We start from the raw sequence: 20,100 nt of genomic DNA on the forward strand, positions 1-20,100 counted from the left end.
AAATGAAATTTGGTGTAAGATTTTTTTTATAGTACTGCTTTAGGAAGGAACAGAAACATACCCTATTAGATTGTGCTTTAGGAGCTAACATTGCTGAATTATCCAGGCCTTATTCCATGAAACACCTTAATGGTAACCTTTAATGGTAACCTTTTATCAAGAAGAGAAAGTGAGGGCTGGGGATATGGCCTAGTGGCAAGAGAGCTTGCCTCATATACATGAGGCCCTGGGTTCCCCAGCACCACATATATAGAAAACGGCCAGAAGTGGCGCTGTGGCTCAAGTGGCAGAGTGCTAGCCTTGAGCAAAAGGAAGCCAGGGACAGTGCTCAGGCCCTGAGTTCAAGGCCCAGGACTGGCCAAAAAAAAAAAAAAAAAAGAGAAAGTGAATGAAAGAATGAAGAAAGGAAGGATGAAAGGAAAGAAAGGAGGGTAGAGGAAGATAGATATATATATATATACATACACACAAACTCATATATGTTATGTATATAACATATAATACATATAATACATGATATAGAATACAATATATTATATGTTAGTGTGTGTGTGTTTGTGTGTGTGTATAGAGGGGAGAGGCGGAATAAGACCAACCAAATCTTCAACAGGCAGCTGGGGAAAAGAAAGACATATATAAATTTCAGAAAAGACACACTATAGGCTAAATATCAATATATTACTAGCCATCAGATTAAAATTTTGTGTGAGGTGTGTGTGTGTGTGTGTGTGTGTGTGTGTGTGTGTGTGTAAAACACTGGGTATTGAACCCAGCACCATCCCCTGCTAGCTAGGCAAGCATTCTGCCACTGAATGATACCTCTGGAACCACTGAATAACATTTTGCTGTTGTTTACCTCTGAAGCCAGAAGTAAGCAAAGTTCTTATAGAAGAAATTTGTTAACATGTCTTACAAATGTAAGCGTATTCGGGTTTTTCACCCATAGTTTTATTTTCAGAAATCCATTTAAAGGATATAATTTAAAGCATATAATCCTTATGGTATTTCTTAATATTGTAAATGTTTCCAGAATGCAGTTTGAGGAAGAAGGGAATTATTATTGTGTGTGATATGTTAGACATCTCAATATATATTTCTAAGAGGAAACCAGATGCCTACTATGTGTTCATTTTGTGTTCAACAACAAAGAAAATTGTAAAGAAACAAATCACACAGAAAGGCTAGACACTAATTTAAATTATGATCACATCTAGATGGAGACTATTTGAATGATAATTTTTCATTTTCAGTTTTTTCATACTTTTTAGTGTTACTTCCAATATTACTTCGTTGTAAGAAAGAAGTGATTGCTATTAAAAAAAAGAAAACAAGATTGTGACCATTTTGGGGACAAGGAAAACAATTATTTCTTACTGACTTTAGAAAGTAAGAATCAATAGCAAAAAACCCAACCACTTCAAAAAATTATGAGAAAAAGGCATTTGGCACTATTGTCTCAGGAGATTCTATTTTGAGATCATATTAGCCAAACTCTATTCTACTTATCCATGCATTTGCTTTCCAGTAAGGGAAAATGGGAAGTCTCACCCTGTAGGAAATAGACTCATCTTTCATATAATGAATGATATAATGGCCTTCACTATTCTGTTTCATGATTTTCTCTTAGACTTTGCCAAAGTCACAATGTATGTTGGTTAAATGTGCTAATACATATTCATGTACCTGAGCTATGCTACAGTTAATATCATTAATGATACTTGAATTCTATATCCAATATGCAATTGTATATCAATATGTCAGCATTGTGTCATCATTGATAAAAACAGAACCCTAACATTTACTATTATTATAACTATATGTTAATACTTATTATGTTCAAGTTTTCTGTCAGACATATAGTATCTAATTCTATTATCAAGATAATTTGAAGGATTAAAAAATATTACCTTATAATACTATTGAAAATAAAACTGGCTTCTACAGAGATCAGGTAATTTGTTGAAGGTAAACCAGTCATGGAGGTAAACTCTAAACTCAGACTGCCAGGCTTTAGAAAAAAATGTTTGTAAGGATTACAGCCAATTCTATATGGATAGACTATGGCATTCTGGCAACATGTGTGATGAGTGATTTTCTATAGTAGGTAGACTACAGCTATCAAAATTATCATTTAAAAAAGCAGCAGGTGAATGGAGAGGTTGAGGGAGAGTATATTTGATAACAATACTTTATGTACATGTGTGAAAATGGAAAAACTTGTTGAAATTGGTTTAGGAAAGGAGAGTGTAGGAAGCTGAGAATGCTGGAGGGAGTGACTCTAAAGTGGGTGCATTGTACACAATATGGACTTATCAGAATGGAAGTCCTTTGTATGATTCTTATAAGAAATGTGGACAAAACCCCAAACCCATTGAAAACTTAGACATCATAACAGATCAATGGAGTGAAATCATCCATAGGGCACGACAAGTGGGTCTTGTCCAGTAATCTATATTTTAAACTATCATGACAGGTGGTTCCTGTGTATTCCCAAGTTTGAATAAGAACTACACTGATTGGACTCCTTGAGAAGATCAACTATTTCATTTCAATTTCTCTGTCTAAGATCTAGCATGAAAGTATTTATAAATATTTGTCAAATAAGTGGATGGGTGAGAATATGATTAGCTCACTTAATCTTAATCACTATGTCAAATTGACTCCAGATTATTTCATAATTTGCTCACTTGATTTCATTTTAACTTTTCCTTGTGGATTAATTCCTGAACAAAAGCTTTGAAAATTATGTGTTAAACTCAGCACTGTATCTTAAGGTTGGGTAATAGTAATATTTTTAAATGCCATTGACTATTACTGAACAATTGGTATTTTGACATTTCTGAGCCACAATCACTGGCAGTGAAGTTAGAGTCCCTGTGGTAGTGCAGAGGAGCTCTCTTCTGAAATGGTGAAGTTGGAAAGCCCACGGGAATTTGTAATGACTCAGGAGTAAGGTCTGCATTCCCTAACTCAATATACTGCTTGCAAGAAGACCTGAAACTTAATCTTATGCAGTGTCACAGAAATGTAGTCTTTAAGGCAGGTTGTCTTTTGCAGCCACGATACAGTTTCTATCAGCTACCCTTGTTTTAATCTTCATTGTAATGGAGTCTCCGTGTTCCATTTTTCAAAGGAGTGGTAGGTCCAATCCAAATAGCTTCTTTTCAAGCATTTCACTCTAGTGTTGTGATGACCAGCTTGGCGCTATCTGAGCATCATAATAATAACTATAATTATTATAGCTATAAAGTCTGGTGATTGATGTACATTTCCTTAATGGTGCCCTTTGTAAAATTTCTTTGACCTATTTTCATGACAGCTTCCTGATGAATGCTGTCCTCTAATGTGTCCTATCTTGGTGGATTTCTGGTTCACACTATGTCTATGAAGATGATAGACTACCAAAAGAGTAGATATTATAAGGAGATCTGTAGTCTTTAATTATGATACGTTAGTCCCATGTACCCAAATTGAATCGATATAAACTATTGTAGATATACTCTGTAATTAGTTATATGGCTTTATCACTCTGAATCAGAATTCATACTGTTTCACTGCAAAATAGACTCCTATGGATATGTGTTCAAAGGCCTTATACGCAAACATGTTAAAGTACACATACATACATAAACATATACACATCTGTGTATGTATAGATTTATATAACATACTCTACTTGTGACTTGGTTGGAAAGTTATGTCTAAATGCCATAATCGTGACTTTTGTAAAGGGTATTAACTTTCAATGTCATAGTTCAGGCTTGGTAAAGTGTTGTAGTTGAGTTTTTAACTTCATTTATTCTATTTTTCAAGTTTTATTGCCCTTTATCTTTTATTATTTAAGTAGTATCAATTAAACAGGACATATTAAGGAAAACAGAGGAGAAACCCCAAATCAGAATTTTTTTTCAAAAGTTTCTTCAGGAACATCACTCCATAATAGAGACCATTGTACAGTCTTGTCTGATCTTACATGGAAAAGGAGAATAACAAGAATATAAAAAATTACAACACTCTTCAATTGTTCAGAGATCTCTTTTCACTAGCTCATCACTATTTTGTTTTCCCCTGGAAAACTGTAGCCAGGGTAAACTGTGTAACTGTCAAAAGAATATTGTCTTGCTGCATATTTGTTTTCATACTGAATTCAAATATTTTAAGTCACATACATGTTGATCATAAACAATGCCATATTGCACTGGCACATAGACACTGATGATGAAAGCTGGGACACTAATTTCTCAAGGAAACATTACCAGAAATAATAAAGACTTTCATTGCATGTGTTCCATCCATCTTCCTATTACAGGAACTGTCAGTGAGATATTCAACTAGAGCTTATGACTATGCTCAGGAGGCATTCTTGATTAACCCATACTCAAATTCTCCAGGGTGTTCACTTATAAAAGGGAGAAGTGAGCAAAATAGGTAGGCACTGAGACACTTTGGTTTGGCAAACCCATAAAGGCCAGTGTCACACATATGGTGCTGTAATGAATCTAAGTTCACTTCATGGTCAAGAAGCTAATGAGGAATGCTTTCTGACCAGTTTTAAGTTATAATTTGGGCTCTGTCCTTTGGAGGTTATTGAAGCCATGAGAATGTAGCTTTCAGTTTCTCATCTTCATGGAGCAGAACTGATCAGTGACCACAGTTCCACCACTCCCAAATCTATCACTGTTTTGTAGACAATTAATAAGTGTTGACTTTCATTGTTATTATTTGTGTGAATTTTGATAGTCCGTTTAAGTTCTGGAAACTTAGTTTCCTTATCTATATCACTGAGATAATACCTCTTGCCAGTAAGGTTAGCAAATGTGTGAATGATGTGACAAACAAGCTGGCATATAGTATCTATATCTATAAAATATCTGATTATTCCTGACTCTTAATAAAGATAGATATTATTATAGCATCTATTATTCAGTCACTCAGATATGTTATATTTGGCTCTCTAACTGATCTGTGGGCTACTTAGAACAAATAACAACCATTTATACTCTGACTATATAACATCTCATGTTTAGCTTTTGGTACACAATACTATCAATAAGCATAGAAAACACTTGAGCTATGTATTTCTCTATATTTTCTAGTGAGATAATGGCAGAAAAATTATGACCAAAATACTTTCAGCTTACTTTCATTCTGCAGATTAAATCACATCACTGCTTTTTCAGGTGTGCACAGAAAAGAGGAAGGAAAACAAGTCAAAACCAGGTACTAAATGATACTGGTATTAAGGACGAGATACTGAACCAGAGAAATAGCAATAATAATTGAACATTAAAAGAGAGGAACTGTCAGACTATAAAAAATAAAATATTCCAACCACATGCTTTCAATGGGCAACACACATTATCTATCACATATTGAAAGTAAAGGCAATAAAATACATGCCATATAAAATATGTACTATGTAAACAGTAAATATAAGGAAGATGGTATACGCTTATCACACAGTATCAGAGAATTACAATGTTGATTCATTTGGAAGACAAAAGTCAATTAATTGTCTACATATGAATGCAGAAACAAAGGAAATTTATTTTCCTCATGAAAATTTTTTACCTTTCTTTCAATAATTTACAGATTTGGGGCACTGAAGATAAAACCTCAAACTATAAAGCTCTAGAGTGCTTTATATTTCAAACTAAAAGCAGGTGGTAGGCTTCAGCAGCAAGCAAAGCATGTCTCACCTCCTGCTGCCTTTCTGTTTCTTGGCCTTATTCTGCCTAGAAGCAAGTTATAGAATACAACATTCTTCTTTCCTAAGGCAAGTCATAAACTAGAACAAATTAGTCTCCCTTTCTCATGTATTATTCAGAGAACTTCTTTATATCTTGGAGGAAGGAAAGCTACACAGACAGTCCAGGAGGAATATAAACAGACAGACCCTGTTGGGTTTCTCATCCTAAAGCTATTAACATTACAACATGCCCTTTTGTACAGTCTTGGTTCTATACAAATGTTCACTTTTCATTGAGTTCTGACATAGAAATAGAATTTCCCCTGGGTTTCAGGGCATTCATTTCCCAAAACTCTCATGTCACGTAACACTTTGATCAAGTACATTTGTTATTCTTTTCTCTTGGTAACCTGTCTTTTGTTATGAGCATGTTGGCTGTGTCCCTTATGATGATTGGGGAAATTCTTCACAACTTTCTATTTCTGACAGTATTTAGTGCCCAACCTGGGGGGCTGGGGAGGGCTGAGTAACATGTTTCATTCCAAAGCTTGCATAAGATAATCCTACAGCAAATAATAAAAAAAAGCTGGCAAAGAAAATGTAAAATTCTTTGGTAAAGTCATTTCTCTCTCTATAATGCATGGCCAAGAATGACAGATAAATCTTTAGCTCTTCCTTTCCAGTTCATATTGTTAGGAGCAAACCACTGCATGAACTAGCTAGCCTAAGCTACTTTTCCCTTTTCTCTATCTTTTGTGACATTGGCCATAGGAGGAGACTAAAGGGGCAAGTCCTTTGTAAGTGTGGTGTTCACACCTGCCTCACAGAGGCACTCACAAGGCCAGAGTCTATTTGGACAAACTTTGGTTTAGACAATCAGAACAACAGCAGCAACAAAAATAGAAGTGCTCCCTTTCTCATCTTATTCTCTGGTGCTTGTCACATAGAAGGTAAATCTGATGACTACCAAAGCAGCCAGTCTGCAAGGACTTCATGCACGGGAGTTATCAAACAGCATTCCCTATGTTGGGCCATGCTCCCTCCTGGGGGTAGTTTGTCTTAATAAAGGACCTTTAAGTCCTAACTACTGCTAGCTGGTTGATATTTAAAAGGCAGCTACAAAAAGTGATGACTGTGATTACAGGGTTGTCAGTTTCCAGATTCTTGTGAGGAGTGCTTTTCCCAAAATGCAGTCCTTAGCCAGCATGACCACATGGATCTTTTACTATGTTAGTCTCTCTGGAAGTGCATTTTTTTGGAATCACGGGTGCTCTGTCTTCAGTGCCTTCTCTGAGAATACCTATTGGTTCCACAGAAATGTTTTATTCTCAACATAAAAGTTATCTTTTGGTCTTTCTAGTAAAAGGCTTATTGAATTGGATTGCTATTGGAACATATTGCAAACTCCAATTATCCTTTAAATTAGAAAGAAATGTCTATTTGAAATTACCTGAGCAGTGGTCTTCATGGTCCTTGTAGGAAAGTCAAATTAAGAAAAGAAAATACACAGAAAACAAAAGTATTTTCCCAGAAGCTCTATTGGCAGATCCAGATTAATGAAATAATACATTATTGAGGATAATCCAGACATCTAACAACAGCAGAATGGATGGATGATTTACTGTTTTGTATTTATGTAATGGAATATTACTTGTTGACATACTCAAAAGCATATTGCATTATATTTATGTAAAAGAATATTACTCATTGACATACTCAGTGGCATAGATAAATCTTACAAACTCACCAAGGGAAATAAACTAGACCCCAAAGAAAGCATACTCTGTATTTCTTCTTGTATCTTGAAAACAGATACTATTAATATACAGTAATGGAAGTGTTTGCTTTGTGGTGGGGTAAACTATAAATGCAAAAGGAAACTTCTAGGGTGATGGTCGTACTCTGTCACTTAATTGGGGTCAGTATCAAGACACATAAAGACACATAAGCCTACACAATGTACTGAATGTCATTATATACTGGTTAAACTATTTTGCAAAACAGCAATTACTAGGTATGGTACAAGTTAATGCAATTTATGTGAAAATGTATTATTATATTTATTACATGTTTTAAAGAATATCCATATCTTATATTTCACTTAACAAATTTTTACTTAGAAGATAAAATTCTCAATTTAAAGATGAGAACAGGATCTTTTTTTGTCCAAGATTTTTATTATTATTTATAATAGAAGTTGAAAACATTTTCAATTCTAAAAGGATGCTTAAACTATAATATATTAATTCAATCTTCCAGATAAAATTATTAAATTATCTATAAATGTTATAAAAGAGCATGAAAATATAATATTATTTTAAGTGAGAGTGCAAGCTGTTGGGCAGAAGATATATATGTATATATGAGTGTATGTATATGTATGTGTTCCTATTTACATATATGTATATATAGTCTCTGTATATAGTATTTCTATCTGTAGTCTTCTTACCATTGTATACAGTGATATTTAAGTATGGTATAGGGACCTATAGGTTTTATCCTTTCTAAAAATATTTATTTAATTTTTATCTTTCAGCAGTTGTACAAAGGAGTTGTAATTCAAAATGTTAACTTATGAGTTCAATACGTCTGGATCAATGTTACTCTTTCCATCATTCTTTCCCCAAATATTTTATTTATTTTTGTCATGTTAAAAAATATTTTCATTACCTTTAAGCAGTTGTACAAACAAGTTGCCATTCAACCTAGCAGTTTATGAATACAATGTGTCATGATCAATGTCACTTCTTTCAACATTCTCATCCACCCCTCCCAAACAACCCCTTCCTTCACTTTTCTTAATTTTTCAGGATATGTATTGAATTTTTTGCCATGTAACAAAGCTGTTTTGTGTACTATGCATCTTAATCTGTATCCTCCCTTCAACATTTTCAACCTCTTTTGATCCACCTTTTCCCTTATTTTTTTTAAGTTTTGTGGTATAGACAATAAATTATTGATTGCATTCTCTCCCTTTCCCCTGTCATTCTTATAAAATTCTCAATATTTATTGTGGTTTGAACTCAGGTGTCACCTTTTTAAAGCAGGTACCTCTCTTGGGCCAGTTCCCAAATTCTACATTTATGACTCTCATACATTTCTTTAAAAAAAAGTGAACATGACCCAATATATTCTGATTTTGAGTAGATTCACCTTTTAACATTTTATGAAGAAGTAGTATAATGCATTCTGTTCCTGAATCTTACTATGGTGAATTTTTCTATGCTGTAAAAGCATCTGAGAATCCCTAAAACACAATTGGTAATAGTGACCTTGGGAAAGGAAGTGAGTTAGTAAAATATCACAATTTTTCCAAGATCAATTTACCTCTGCAAACCAAAGGCTTTTCACTTTTTTACCCTATTACTTTTTAAAGGTCAACTTGTTTTGTTAGCAGCTTGAACATAAAAATCTTTTTTCTCCTTTGTTGGGGGCAGTGGTTGGGCATACTGACCTTGATCTCAAAATCAGATATTCAAGAATAGTTAGGATTATAAGCATGTACAACTGTGCCCAGCATAAGAATAGTTCTTGATTCACCACTATGTGATTCATGAAAACAGAGCTCTAGAATGAATTCAAAGAATTGAAAGGCACTTCACAAGCATAGCTTCTCAGCACTAATATCTACTCAAAATATAGAAAAGGTTCATGATTTTCCCTATCATGTCAATAAACAATTATTACTGATAGATACATGAATCAAAAAACAGTAATCCATTATATCATCAGGAGATTCATTGCTAATAAAATTTTTACTTTTAAATGTTCAATCACTATACATTAAATTTCATTGCCTGTAATTCATTGACTAATTGTATACAATTAAAGTAAAAAGTCAAATCGAAAATAAAATGAAACTTTATGGTCTCTGGAAAATGAAAATTAATTTCAATGTATATGAGCTCTTTAGTTGCAGGCAAGAAACTATTCATCAATAAGAAATTTACAAGCAAACGAACACATTCTAATAACTCTATTTGTAGTGGTACCTAAAAACACCTGTGGAACAAAGTAGAGTAAGTATGTGGACGCATACGAGAAAAAGGAAAGAAATAAAATTTTATTAAATAAAAGAATTCCATTCATTTAAATAAGGTGATTTTTTTCAGTGAATGACATTAGATATTATACTACTATAAGATTTATTACAAAAGTATGTAATCTTCCAGGATTATAAATTACCATAAAATATATCATTAGAAACTATTTATAATTATGACAAAAGAGTTCTTTATGTCAATCTAAAAATTAGTAAGTACTTAAAAGGTTTCAATAGTTTGTAGTTCAAAAAGCAAAAATAACTTTTTAGAATCAGTTGCATGTGTTACTAAAATTTCATTTATAAAAATTTATGAACTAAGAGAGTATGACTCTAAAAATACTGGAAATACCAATCCAAACTCATGGTTATATTAACTCCTAGAAATAAATATTTCTTCTTACTTTAATTTACTTAAGGTTTATATATTTTATATAATTTATACCTTAATTCACGTAGGGTTTATGTATTTTTCTTAATGTTTCTATTTGTATTTTGTTAAAGAGCAGTTTCCAATGATTAGTATTTCCATCTTACAATAGTCAATTCACTAGTTCTTCCTAGTTTATTAACAGATTTTTTGACAGTGATACAAATGGCTGGATCATTTAGCATGTTTGGGTGTCTGCCATATTTGTTCTTATTTGCATGACATTTTCCATCTGAAACCAATTGAACATTTACAAAATTTACATACTATTTTGCCCCTTCCTCACTGCCTCACAAAACTGTTATTCTTAACCTACTATCCAACACCAGAAACTCATATTTTGCACGATAAATAATTAACACAGTGAGAAACTCTGTCTAAATCGCCTTTGTTTTCCTAACCCATGAAGCAAAAGCCTGAGTCAGAGAGAATGAGGATACTATTTACAAGAGAATGAGTCAAACTCTACACAAGAGGATACCCAAAATTACATCTTTACACTGGTGAGTGGATGGTTAATAAAATGTCCAGAGAAGAAACCAAAGATGAATGGCAAACAACTAAAACATGTGTTCTCCATATATTTTCTATCACACAAAGGGCAAGGCACTTGTTTTGCCTTGCAAAATAGTCTCTCAAAGGTAATTGCTTCTGAACCTTAAATTATCAAGGGAAACACAAATAACCAAGAAGGAGCTGTGAAAAAAAACAACTTTTTCCATTATTTCTTTTCAAAGAAACTGAAAGATAAGACAGGCCAGGGAAACTAAAAACAAATCACATATGAATAAGATGATAATGTTTTGTTGTTGTTGTTTTTTAATGTATTCCTATCTCCAAATTTGGTTCCATACTGTCCCATTTCCTGTCTGAAATACTAAGTGTGTTAAAGAGACTATCCTATGATTTATTTCACAGATGGAGAATGTCTGGCAAAAACAGCTTTCTTAATTTTAAACAGAAAATAAAGGGTTGTAACAAAAAAATTCACACCTCCTTGGCCTTCACATATAAAACTAAAAACAATTCCTTGAGCTGCCTGTGTTTGGGAAAGTATTACCCTGTCATACCCATTTCCATAGATAGCTTTCAATTTAAGTCTCCAAATACAAGGTGAAAGGAACATGTAAGTTTTAAATGCCATCTACATTATTGAGAACCACCTTGTCACTCTTCACTCAAAATGATGTGTCCTTTGGAAATTATTAGACAGGGTGTTACTAATTTCCATAAGTAGGAAGGTAAAGGATTTTTTTAACCAATCACTGAGCCCCACACTGACATGTCAATGATTCTAACCACAATAAATAAGATTCAGGTTTAAGGTCATTGGAAGTAGACAACAAAGAGCTTTCAAAACAAAATAAAACTTCTAGCATGGGCACCAGTGGCTCATGTCTATAATCCGGAGCTATTCCTGAAATTGAGATCTGAGGATCTCAATTTGAAGTTAGCCTAGCCAGGCAAATCTATGAGAGGCTTATCTCCAACTAATCAGCAAAATGGTCCCCTGGTTCCCATGGTAGAGCATCAGCTGTGACTAAGAGCAGGGGGACTTGCAATCAAATACAATACTGAGGGAAAAAAACCTAAATATGTTTTAGATACTGCCAAAATAGACTCTGAATGATAGTAAATAATTAAGTTAGTCTCATGTTATTTTATTATTATTATCCAACAATTTTATTACTGGACAAATAAACTGGAGAACTTAGTATTACCTGAACATTAGTTCCTGAATCTCTACATGCACCACCCCAAGAAAGAGCCATAAAACCATCTATCGCTGGCTTTTCCCAGGTATACACTGTAATATACTCTATTGTAGAGATTTAGATAAAGTGGTACCCGCTTACTTTGTAAATGCTACAGCTTTATGAAAGGAAAGCATACCAAACAATGTCAGGAAACTTTGCAATGTAAACTTACACTCCTGAATAGTTCAGCAGTCTTTCAATCACCTGCTTAACTTGAAAGATTTAAAATACAAGTTTCCCCAGGAACATCTAAAGTTCTGTAACTCCAAAGACTTGCCATGTCTTTGTGGTTCACCATGGCCCACCCTCCACACAGAGATCAATAATTATTACCGGACATCACTGCTCCGAAGCTCTGCCTTCAAGTGCTGGGAGAGCTTCAGGCTGACCCAGCTCCTTTCTTCCAGGGGTGTCTATCAGGAAAACATGCACGGTTCGAAACAGCTCAGAGGGTGTTGCAATCAGAAATTTCTCAACGGGAAGCACATGAATCATGGCTTTGAATATGATGGATACTGAGGAGAGAATCTTGTTAGGTGAGTTCTGAGCCAGTGATGAAAAAGAGAGTGATAATAGAACTGCCAAGCCACGCCTCCAGCTCTGTGCCTCAAGGAGCACATTGTCTAGAGCTTCTTAGCAGGATGTAGACTGGCGCCCCCGTGTGGCTGCAATAAAGCTTGTCAGGCAAGCAAAGCATCTCTGCAGTTCCTGGTCCATTCAAGTGCAGTACCTCATGTTACCTTTCTCATTTTTGTTTTTGGTTTCTTACCCTGATGTGTAAATAAAGTACGAGAACAGGCAGAAAATACAGAACATATTGTGTACAATTTTTCTTCTTCTTACAGAGTATATCTCTTTTTGTAATTTCATTTTATTGTCAAGGTGATGTACAGAGATATTACAGTTACATACGTGAATACATTTCTTGTCGAACATCATTACCCTCTCCCTTGTTTTTCTCCCACTTTTCCTCTCCCTAACCCACCCCCGCCACTAAGTTGTACAATTCATTAACTAAAGAAAAAAAAAAGGAAACAAGAACATTAAAGTGCCAACAACAGCCAGGCTCAGGTGGCTCACACCTGTAATCCTAGCTGAGATCTAAGAATCTCAGTTCAAAGCCAGCCTGGCAGAAAAGTCTCCATGAGACTCTTATCTCCAATAAATCACTCAAAAACAGAAAGTGATACTGTGGCTCATGTAGTAAAGCTCAAGAATCTCAGAGAAAGCACCCAGGCCCTGAGTTCAAGCCCTACAACAACAAAAACAGCCAATAACTATATTAGTAACCAAACAAAACTTGAATATAACAACAAATAGGTTTTTGATTTTTGTGGTTTTTTTGGTTCTACTCTTCAATCAATGTCTTTTTAAAAGGTCCAGTTTGGTGTCTGTACCTAATGGAGACTTGCTATTAAAGAAACTGAAAAGAATTTTAGAAATATTTAGAATTCTGTACTCACTTGTGGAAACTTATTCTGACATATGACTAATTTGATTAAGCTGAAACAAGCAACCTTCTAAAATGATTTAAAAGCTATCATTTTACTTTTTTGAAATTTATCTTTATATGAAGAATATTCCTTAATGCATTCTTGAATTTTAATCATTGGGTTAGACTTAACTTGTGTATATACAATAAGATCCAAAGAGAGGACTACAAACACATTTAGCTCCCAACTTTTCTTTTAGTCAAGTTGCCACAGTTAATGGAATATGACTGATTAAATATTTTGTTTCTTTGGCTTTTATCAGCTGGGAAGCACATTGGAGTCAGTTTGGAGACTGTTGGAGTTACTTTTGCTTTAGTTTCTATGATAGTTTTACTAGCTTCATATATTTAACTTATAAGAAGTTTCAGATTTCTTTCTCTTTTTTCTTTTCTTTTCTTTTTGCCAGTCCTGGGATTTGAACTCAGGGCCTGAGCACTGTCCCTGGGCTTCTTTTGCTCAAAGCTAGCACTCTGCCACTTGAACCACAGTGCCACACCCAGCATTTTTTGTTTATGTGGTACTGAGGAATCAATCCCAGGGATTAATGCATGCTAGGCAAGCCACATTCCCAGCCTCAGAAGTTTCACATTTCTATATTTCAACACACAATTTTATTTACAAAGTAGTATGTTCTTTTAAGTATTGCTGTTGCATTGGTTTTCCCTTTATCACTTGTCTTGTAAAACAAGACAATATATTGTAAACTAACTATATAAGGAGGGGATTGGGAAAGAGGGATGGTGGGAGAAAAATGAGGGAGGAGGTAACAAGTTTGACAAGAAATGTATTCACTACCTTATGTATGTAACCATAACACCTCTGTACATCACCTTGACAATAAAAATAAAAAACAAAGTAGTATGTTCTAGTCATGTGATAAATTTTGAGTCTCTAAAAGAAAAACATGACTAGAGATGATTCATGCATTGGCAGTTGAGTTGTACGTATTATCTGATTTTTTTCACTATTATAATTTCAGATACTGTTAATCAAATTCAGTTCAAAGATATTAGATGGAACAATTCTAGAAATAAAAACATAAGGTTTTAACAGTAAGCCTACTTTATTGGTTGATTTGTTACAGGTGGTTTGACCAAACCAAACTATAAATAATAATAATAATAATAATAATGATGATGATGATGGTATTATGTGCTTAATTTAAATGATTGGTGAAGGTTTTAGATTTATTTAAAGGTGACATGTCTTTAGTGGAATTTGGGAGGTGTAATTAAAAAATGAATAAACCATACACATGCCACAAATTCTGTATTGTGTATATTTGTCATTTTCCTTCAAACATGTGCTTGGAGGTATGTTTTATGGACAGCAAGGGTCTACTGTAGCACAATGTCAACTCATAATATTTACTTCTGATCCACCAGAGATGTCATTCATCTTTTTGTATAGTTTACAAGAGCCATCTGTTAGTCACTTAGTCTTTATCAGTTATTAGATCAACTGTCATGCCACCTCAGAGCTTGTGTTTATGCAACTCTTGTAATGGCTTATGGCCCACAGCACAGGACTAGTCATCCTGGTCAACTGTATGTGTCAAAGAAAAGCCATAAAGAGTGCTTCATTTAAGTGAAAAGGTTAAAGTTTGACAAAATTGTGTGTGTGTGTGTGTGTGTGTGTGTGTGTGTGTGTGTGTGTAAACCTAAGGGAGGGAAAGAGAGAGGGGAGGGAGAACTAGATGACTAGATGACACTTTCACATAAAAAGAGTCTCATGGATCTGTCTGCTAGGGCAGACTTTGAACTGAGAGCCTCAGATCTCAACCCACTGAGTTGCTAGGGTTATAGGTGTGAGGCACTGGTGCCTAGAGAAGGGATTCTTTTAATGAATTGCTAGAACTCTCCAGATGGTTTCAGCAGTGTTAATATGTACAGCTCTAACCACTGTGTGCTATGTACTTGCAAATTTCTTATACTTGTAAATCCAGCCCCATTTGAGAGAACAAAGCAGATTTCAGTATGTTCTTTCATCATTTCATCTACCTCAAATGCTCCACTGCTACATACACTCGCATTTAATTCCTTAACATGGAGTGCAAAAATTCAGTGAAAATTTCTTTTGAGACATACATGTAGGAGCGTGATTGAATTTGTTCACCCATGAAATGGTTGTTCAGTTTAACCTCATGCTGACAGATTGTTCCAAGAGGTTTGCTCTCATCAGTGGCACTGGCAAGCCCTCTTTGTCTGTGCATTTCATGTTCTAGCTGTGATGTTGAAAGTGTCTGTGGTCATTGTGGTATTTCTTTCATCACTTCATTTGTGATTTCATGGAACAGAAACCCATTTGGGTTTACATATTTATTTTCCTATCACTAGTTGTGATTTGGATTCCTTGAAAATTATTTCTTCACTGCTTAGATGGCAAAATTAAAGGATACTTGTTCTTTGTCTTCCTCTACCTTAGTAGATTTAAAGATTTGTGAAGGTGATCAGTCCCTCCTTTGTCTTTCATCTTCTTTTCGGCCTTAGCATCCTGTGAGGGTGTTTCAATCAAGTATTCTATTTCCATCAACATTTTCTTGCAGAACAACGGAAAACTAGGAGAATACCTATTTGATTCCTGTTCCAGTGTTATGGCCATACCAACCTGAACGTGCCCGATCTCGCCTGATTCCTGTTGCTAATACTATGTGGCTAGCAGCTTCTGCTTTTTTTCTGGAGATTAGGGTATCCAAAAAGGATAGATGTGTAGATGTCGAGTAGATTTGAGAGATATTCCCAGCCTGAAACCATATAAAAATCTGTGCCTGTAGTCTGAGAATTTGATGCTTTCTCAAGCAGGTTAAGTGGCTTTATGCTTCTTTAATGACTCTTCTTTTGTCAAATAGGTTCTGGGCATCATCCCCTGAGGTCTGCCTTTTTATAGGCCTATTGATAGGGATCTAAGCTATTGGCTCTGGGGTTTGCGGTTTCTAATTGAGCCTTTGTGAGCATGGAAGAATCTGTTGAGTGTGTGTTTCATATCTTGAATAACAGAGTTTATTGAAGATTGATTCTGAGGAAAATAAGGGCCAGAGACAGACAGGCATTAAAATTTACACCCTTTGCTAGTGAGTCTATTAATTCATTGAGGCATGTGAATTTTCATAAGTAGAGGGTGTCAAACTGAAAAAGATTGTGAAAGATAGCACAACATACTATGAACTCTAAGATGTTTTCCATTTATAAAACATACCATTACATTATGTACTCCTAGGGAAAATCCCCATCAATTGTAATATTCAGGCATCATAATTATAAGAAGCATTTTGAATAGAGAAGCATGACAGTGTGAAATATGCTTCAAAATCAAATATAATACTATTTATTACAATTTCAGGGCCATAAAGTGTGTGTAAGAGTTTACCTGGTGATTCAGACTTATGGGTGGGTTTTAATACTCATGTGTTTTGTTTAGCATATAAAGTAAAATTATTGTCCGCAAGCTTTGGAGATTTCTTTCATCTTTTCATATTGTGAGAGCTTTAAAGAAATACGGCTGTTGGGAAGAGGGTCTACAAACAGGTGGAAAATAGAATTGATCAACTTTGCTCCCCATTTGGGTCTGTATCAAATTGTTATCACCCTTTATCATTTACTTTAAATATGTATAATATATTTTAAGCCTATTTAACAATGAAAACCCAACCTTTGAGAAAAGATTCATTTTATGAATATTGGAAAGAAGTTAACTGTACTATATAGATTCATATATTTTTCTATGTATAATGTTATCATTTGAAAAGTGATGGTGATGTGAGTTTCTCCATCAACAGAAAATAGGCTCTCATGTTTGAGGAGGAGGGTACCAAGCAAGTATATATATGAGGGGGGCTACTAGAGAGGGTGGATGAGGATGAACATGGTTGAAGTAGTTTATTTGCAGGTATAAAAATGGGACATTGAAACTGCTTAAATTGTTGAAAGAAGTGTGAGAAGAAAAGGTAGAGTGATAAGGGTGATGAAATTGATCTGAATGCTTCGTATTGTGTCACAATGACATTTCTCTTTTGTACAATTAATGTATGCTAATAAAATAATGTTTACAAAGTTCTATGTTGGGAAGAGAGACAAGATAACCTGGAAAGAGTTTCATGAACATCTCAGTAGGCAAATTACTCTGAAGTTCTAAGGTTATAAGTAGATAGATGCAACAAAAAGCAACAAAAATAACCTTTTTTCCCCATTCATGTTCCAGTTTGGGACACACAGAATGAAGTGCACCATGATGGTTAATAATGAATTCTGCCTGTCAGACTGTGATATCTTATGCCTCACAAAAATATTTCCAGGGGCTGGAAGGTGGCTCAGTGGTAGAGGGCTTGCCTAGCATGCATGAAGCCCTGGGTTTGATTTCTCAGTACCACATACACAGAAAATGCCGGAAGTGGTGCTGTGGCTCAAGGGGTAGAGCCCTAGCCTTGAGCAAAAGAAGCTCAGAGACAGTGCCCAGGCCCTGAGTTCAAACCCCAGGACTGTATTTTCAAAAATGTCTTCTAATTTTACATATGATTTGTTTATACTTGCCTTCTAAACTATACTAGGTAATTTTCCAGGCAATGGAGTCATGAGCAAATGAAGTATACAGACATAGCTAGTAGGTATGTGACTAATTGTCACCATGAATTTAACCAAGCATGACACTTCATTGAATATATCTATTGTAGATTTGTGCTTCTCAAATTTGAATATGAAAACAAATAACTGGAAGATATTTCTAAAATATACATTCTAGTAGGGTAGTTTTATTTATGATATATATTCTCAGAGATGGATCCAATATTCTCTTTTCCTAGTCTACTATTAAATGACTTAAAAAGTACTACTGGAACTTGGACCAGAATCTGAGTAATTGTGGGGGTAAGGTAAAGACAATGAAGTTTAAAACACAGTGTCTAAATCTGAATTCTAAAGCTGCTGCTTACTAAATCATTGAGTTTTTACAAGCTCTTCTGGTATTTCTTTGTTTTGTTTGACAATAAGACAATTAGATTAATCAGACATCAAGTATGCACTAGGCAGCATCTACATGTTCTAAAACATCTATTGTTTTAATTCTCAAAAACCCCTACAAATTAAGAACTATTGTCCTCACAAATGAAGAAACAGAGAATATAATCATTTCAAGCCAGGTGTGAGTAAACCACAAACTCTCACTTTCCTATCACCATAGAACCCCATGAGAATTGTCACCCAGGGAAGCCCTAATCCCACAGTCTTCCCTCTCCTACTAGTCTTCTAAAAAGATACTGTTCCTTTAATAATTTCCTCCCATTATCAAAATCTTTTTTGCCTGATGTAGGCCTTCGTAATTATCATTGTCTGGGTCTTTACTTTTTCCCTCAGTGATTGTCTAAAGCTGTGTGTTGTCCCATTTCACATGACAATGTATGAGTCCCACTTTTGTTTTTTATGGAAATGATCAGAACTGGGACTACTGAGAAGAAATATGTTCCTGGAGTCTCCAATTAGCAAGTTCTAGAACAGGTTTAGACTCTATTAATATTCCATGGTGACTTCTGATAACTGAAGCAACCTAGATGAGCTAAGCTAGGAATTTAGCCATTATACAAGGTAAGGACTGCTTAAAATCACAGTTTGCAGGGCAGGATGCATTCCTACCACCATGTTAAAATGCAATTTCCTTGGGTCCTTCTCCAGACATGCTAAGCTATCAAGGAGATTTCCTAAAAGATGATGGCACTGATCTAGAGCATTCTTTTCACATGAAAAGAGCTCAAGTTCCAAATAAATCAGAAATCAACATTTAGATACAGCCCATCATAAAGTTCTGGCACCAATGGCTTTTTAAATGTAGAAAAGAAAGCATCTCCTATATTTCAATAGATGGCTATTTTTGATGACGCCAAGAACAGAGCCCCTATTTCCATTTCTATGAATACAAGGGAATGACTTATCTGTGTATTCTTTGGCCAAATAAACATTTCCTTATGTATCTGATTGGATGACAGGATAGGCTCAACATTCAGAAAAGCTGAATTTTGATTGTTTTTTTTTTTTTATCTCACACAGAATATGTTCATTCCTGCCACAATATCCTACCTAGGGTATCATATTTTCATTTCAGAACAGAGATTAGTAAGGTTAATGTAAATACACGTTCTCATGTATGTTGTTCTTCATGATGACCGTAACTCAGTTAACCTATCAAGTGTTCCTTCTCACCCAAAATGATTGACCAAAAGAAAATTCAGATGAATACATCTGGATTTCTGAAAGTTTCACCATGCTTTTTCACACATATCAAGTCATTAACAAAGATGGTTTTCTCTCTTCCTCTTCAAGCAAATGTATGAGATATACTTCAGAAAACAAATAGCTCTCACTCAGTGTTAAATAAAAGCTCTTAGAAGCAATAAGGGAAAAGTGATATGATAAAAAAAAAACACTGAACCCAATCAATTTGTTTTATTGGAACTCAGCATTGTTTTTTCTCTAATTCTTAGGATGAGTTTTTTAGCAGTAAGATTTGGGGTTCTCTCTCTCCCTCTCTCTCTCTCTCTCTCTCTCTCTCTCTCTCTCTCTCTCTCTCTCCCTCCCTCCCTCCCTGCCTCCATCCCTCCCTCCCTGCCTCCATCCCTCCCTCCCTCCCTCCCTCCCTCTCCTGGAAGATGTGATGGAATCCCAAATGATGATATGTGTACAATCTTAGAACATCCACAGGGGAGG

The 20,100-nt window shown here is 34.9% G+C and overlaps 1 protein-coding gene across 1 annotated transcript in view; it reads right to left on the bottom strand.

Moving 5' to 3' along the window:
- Window positions 1-12,444, bottom strand: part of Lipk (lipase family member K) — a 31,421-nt gene extending 18,977 nt beyond the window's left edge. The window contains exon 1 of the mRNA XM_048335373.1: window positions 12,252-12,444. Within this exon, the coding sequence (XP_048191330.1) occupies window positions 12,252-12,258 (7 nt within the window). The 5' untranslated portion in view covers window positions 12,259-12,444. The remainder of the gene's footprint in view (window positions 1-12,251) is intronic.
- Window positions 12,445-20,100: the final 7,656 nt, after the last annotated feature.

This window comes from Perognathus longimembris, chromosome 2 (assembly GCF_023159225.1).
Source record: "Perognathus longimembris pacificus isolate PPM17 chromosome 2, ASM2315922v1, whole genome shotgun sequence".
Lineage (NCBI taxonomy): Eukaryota > Metazoa > Chordata > Mammalia > Rodentia > Heteromyidae > Perognathus > Perognathus longimembris.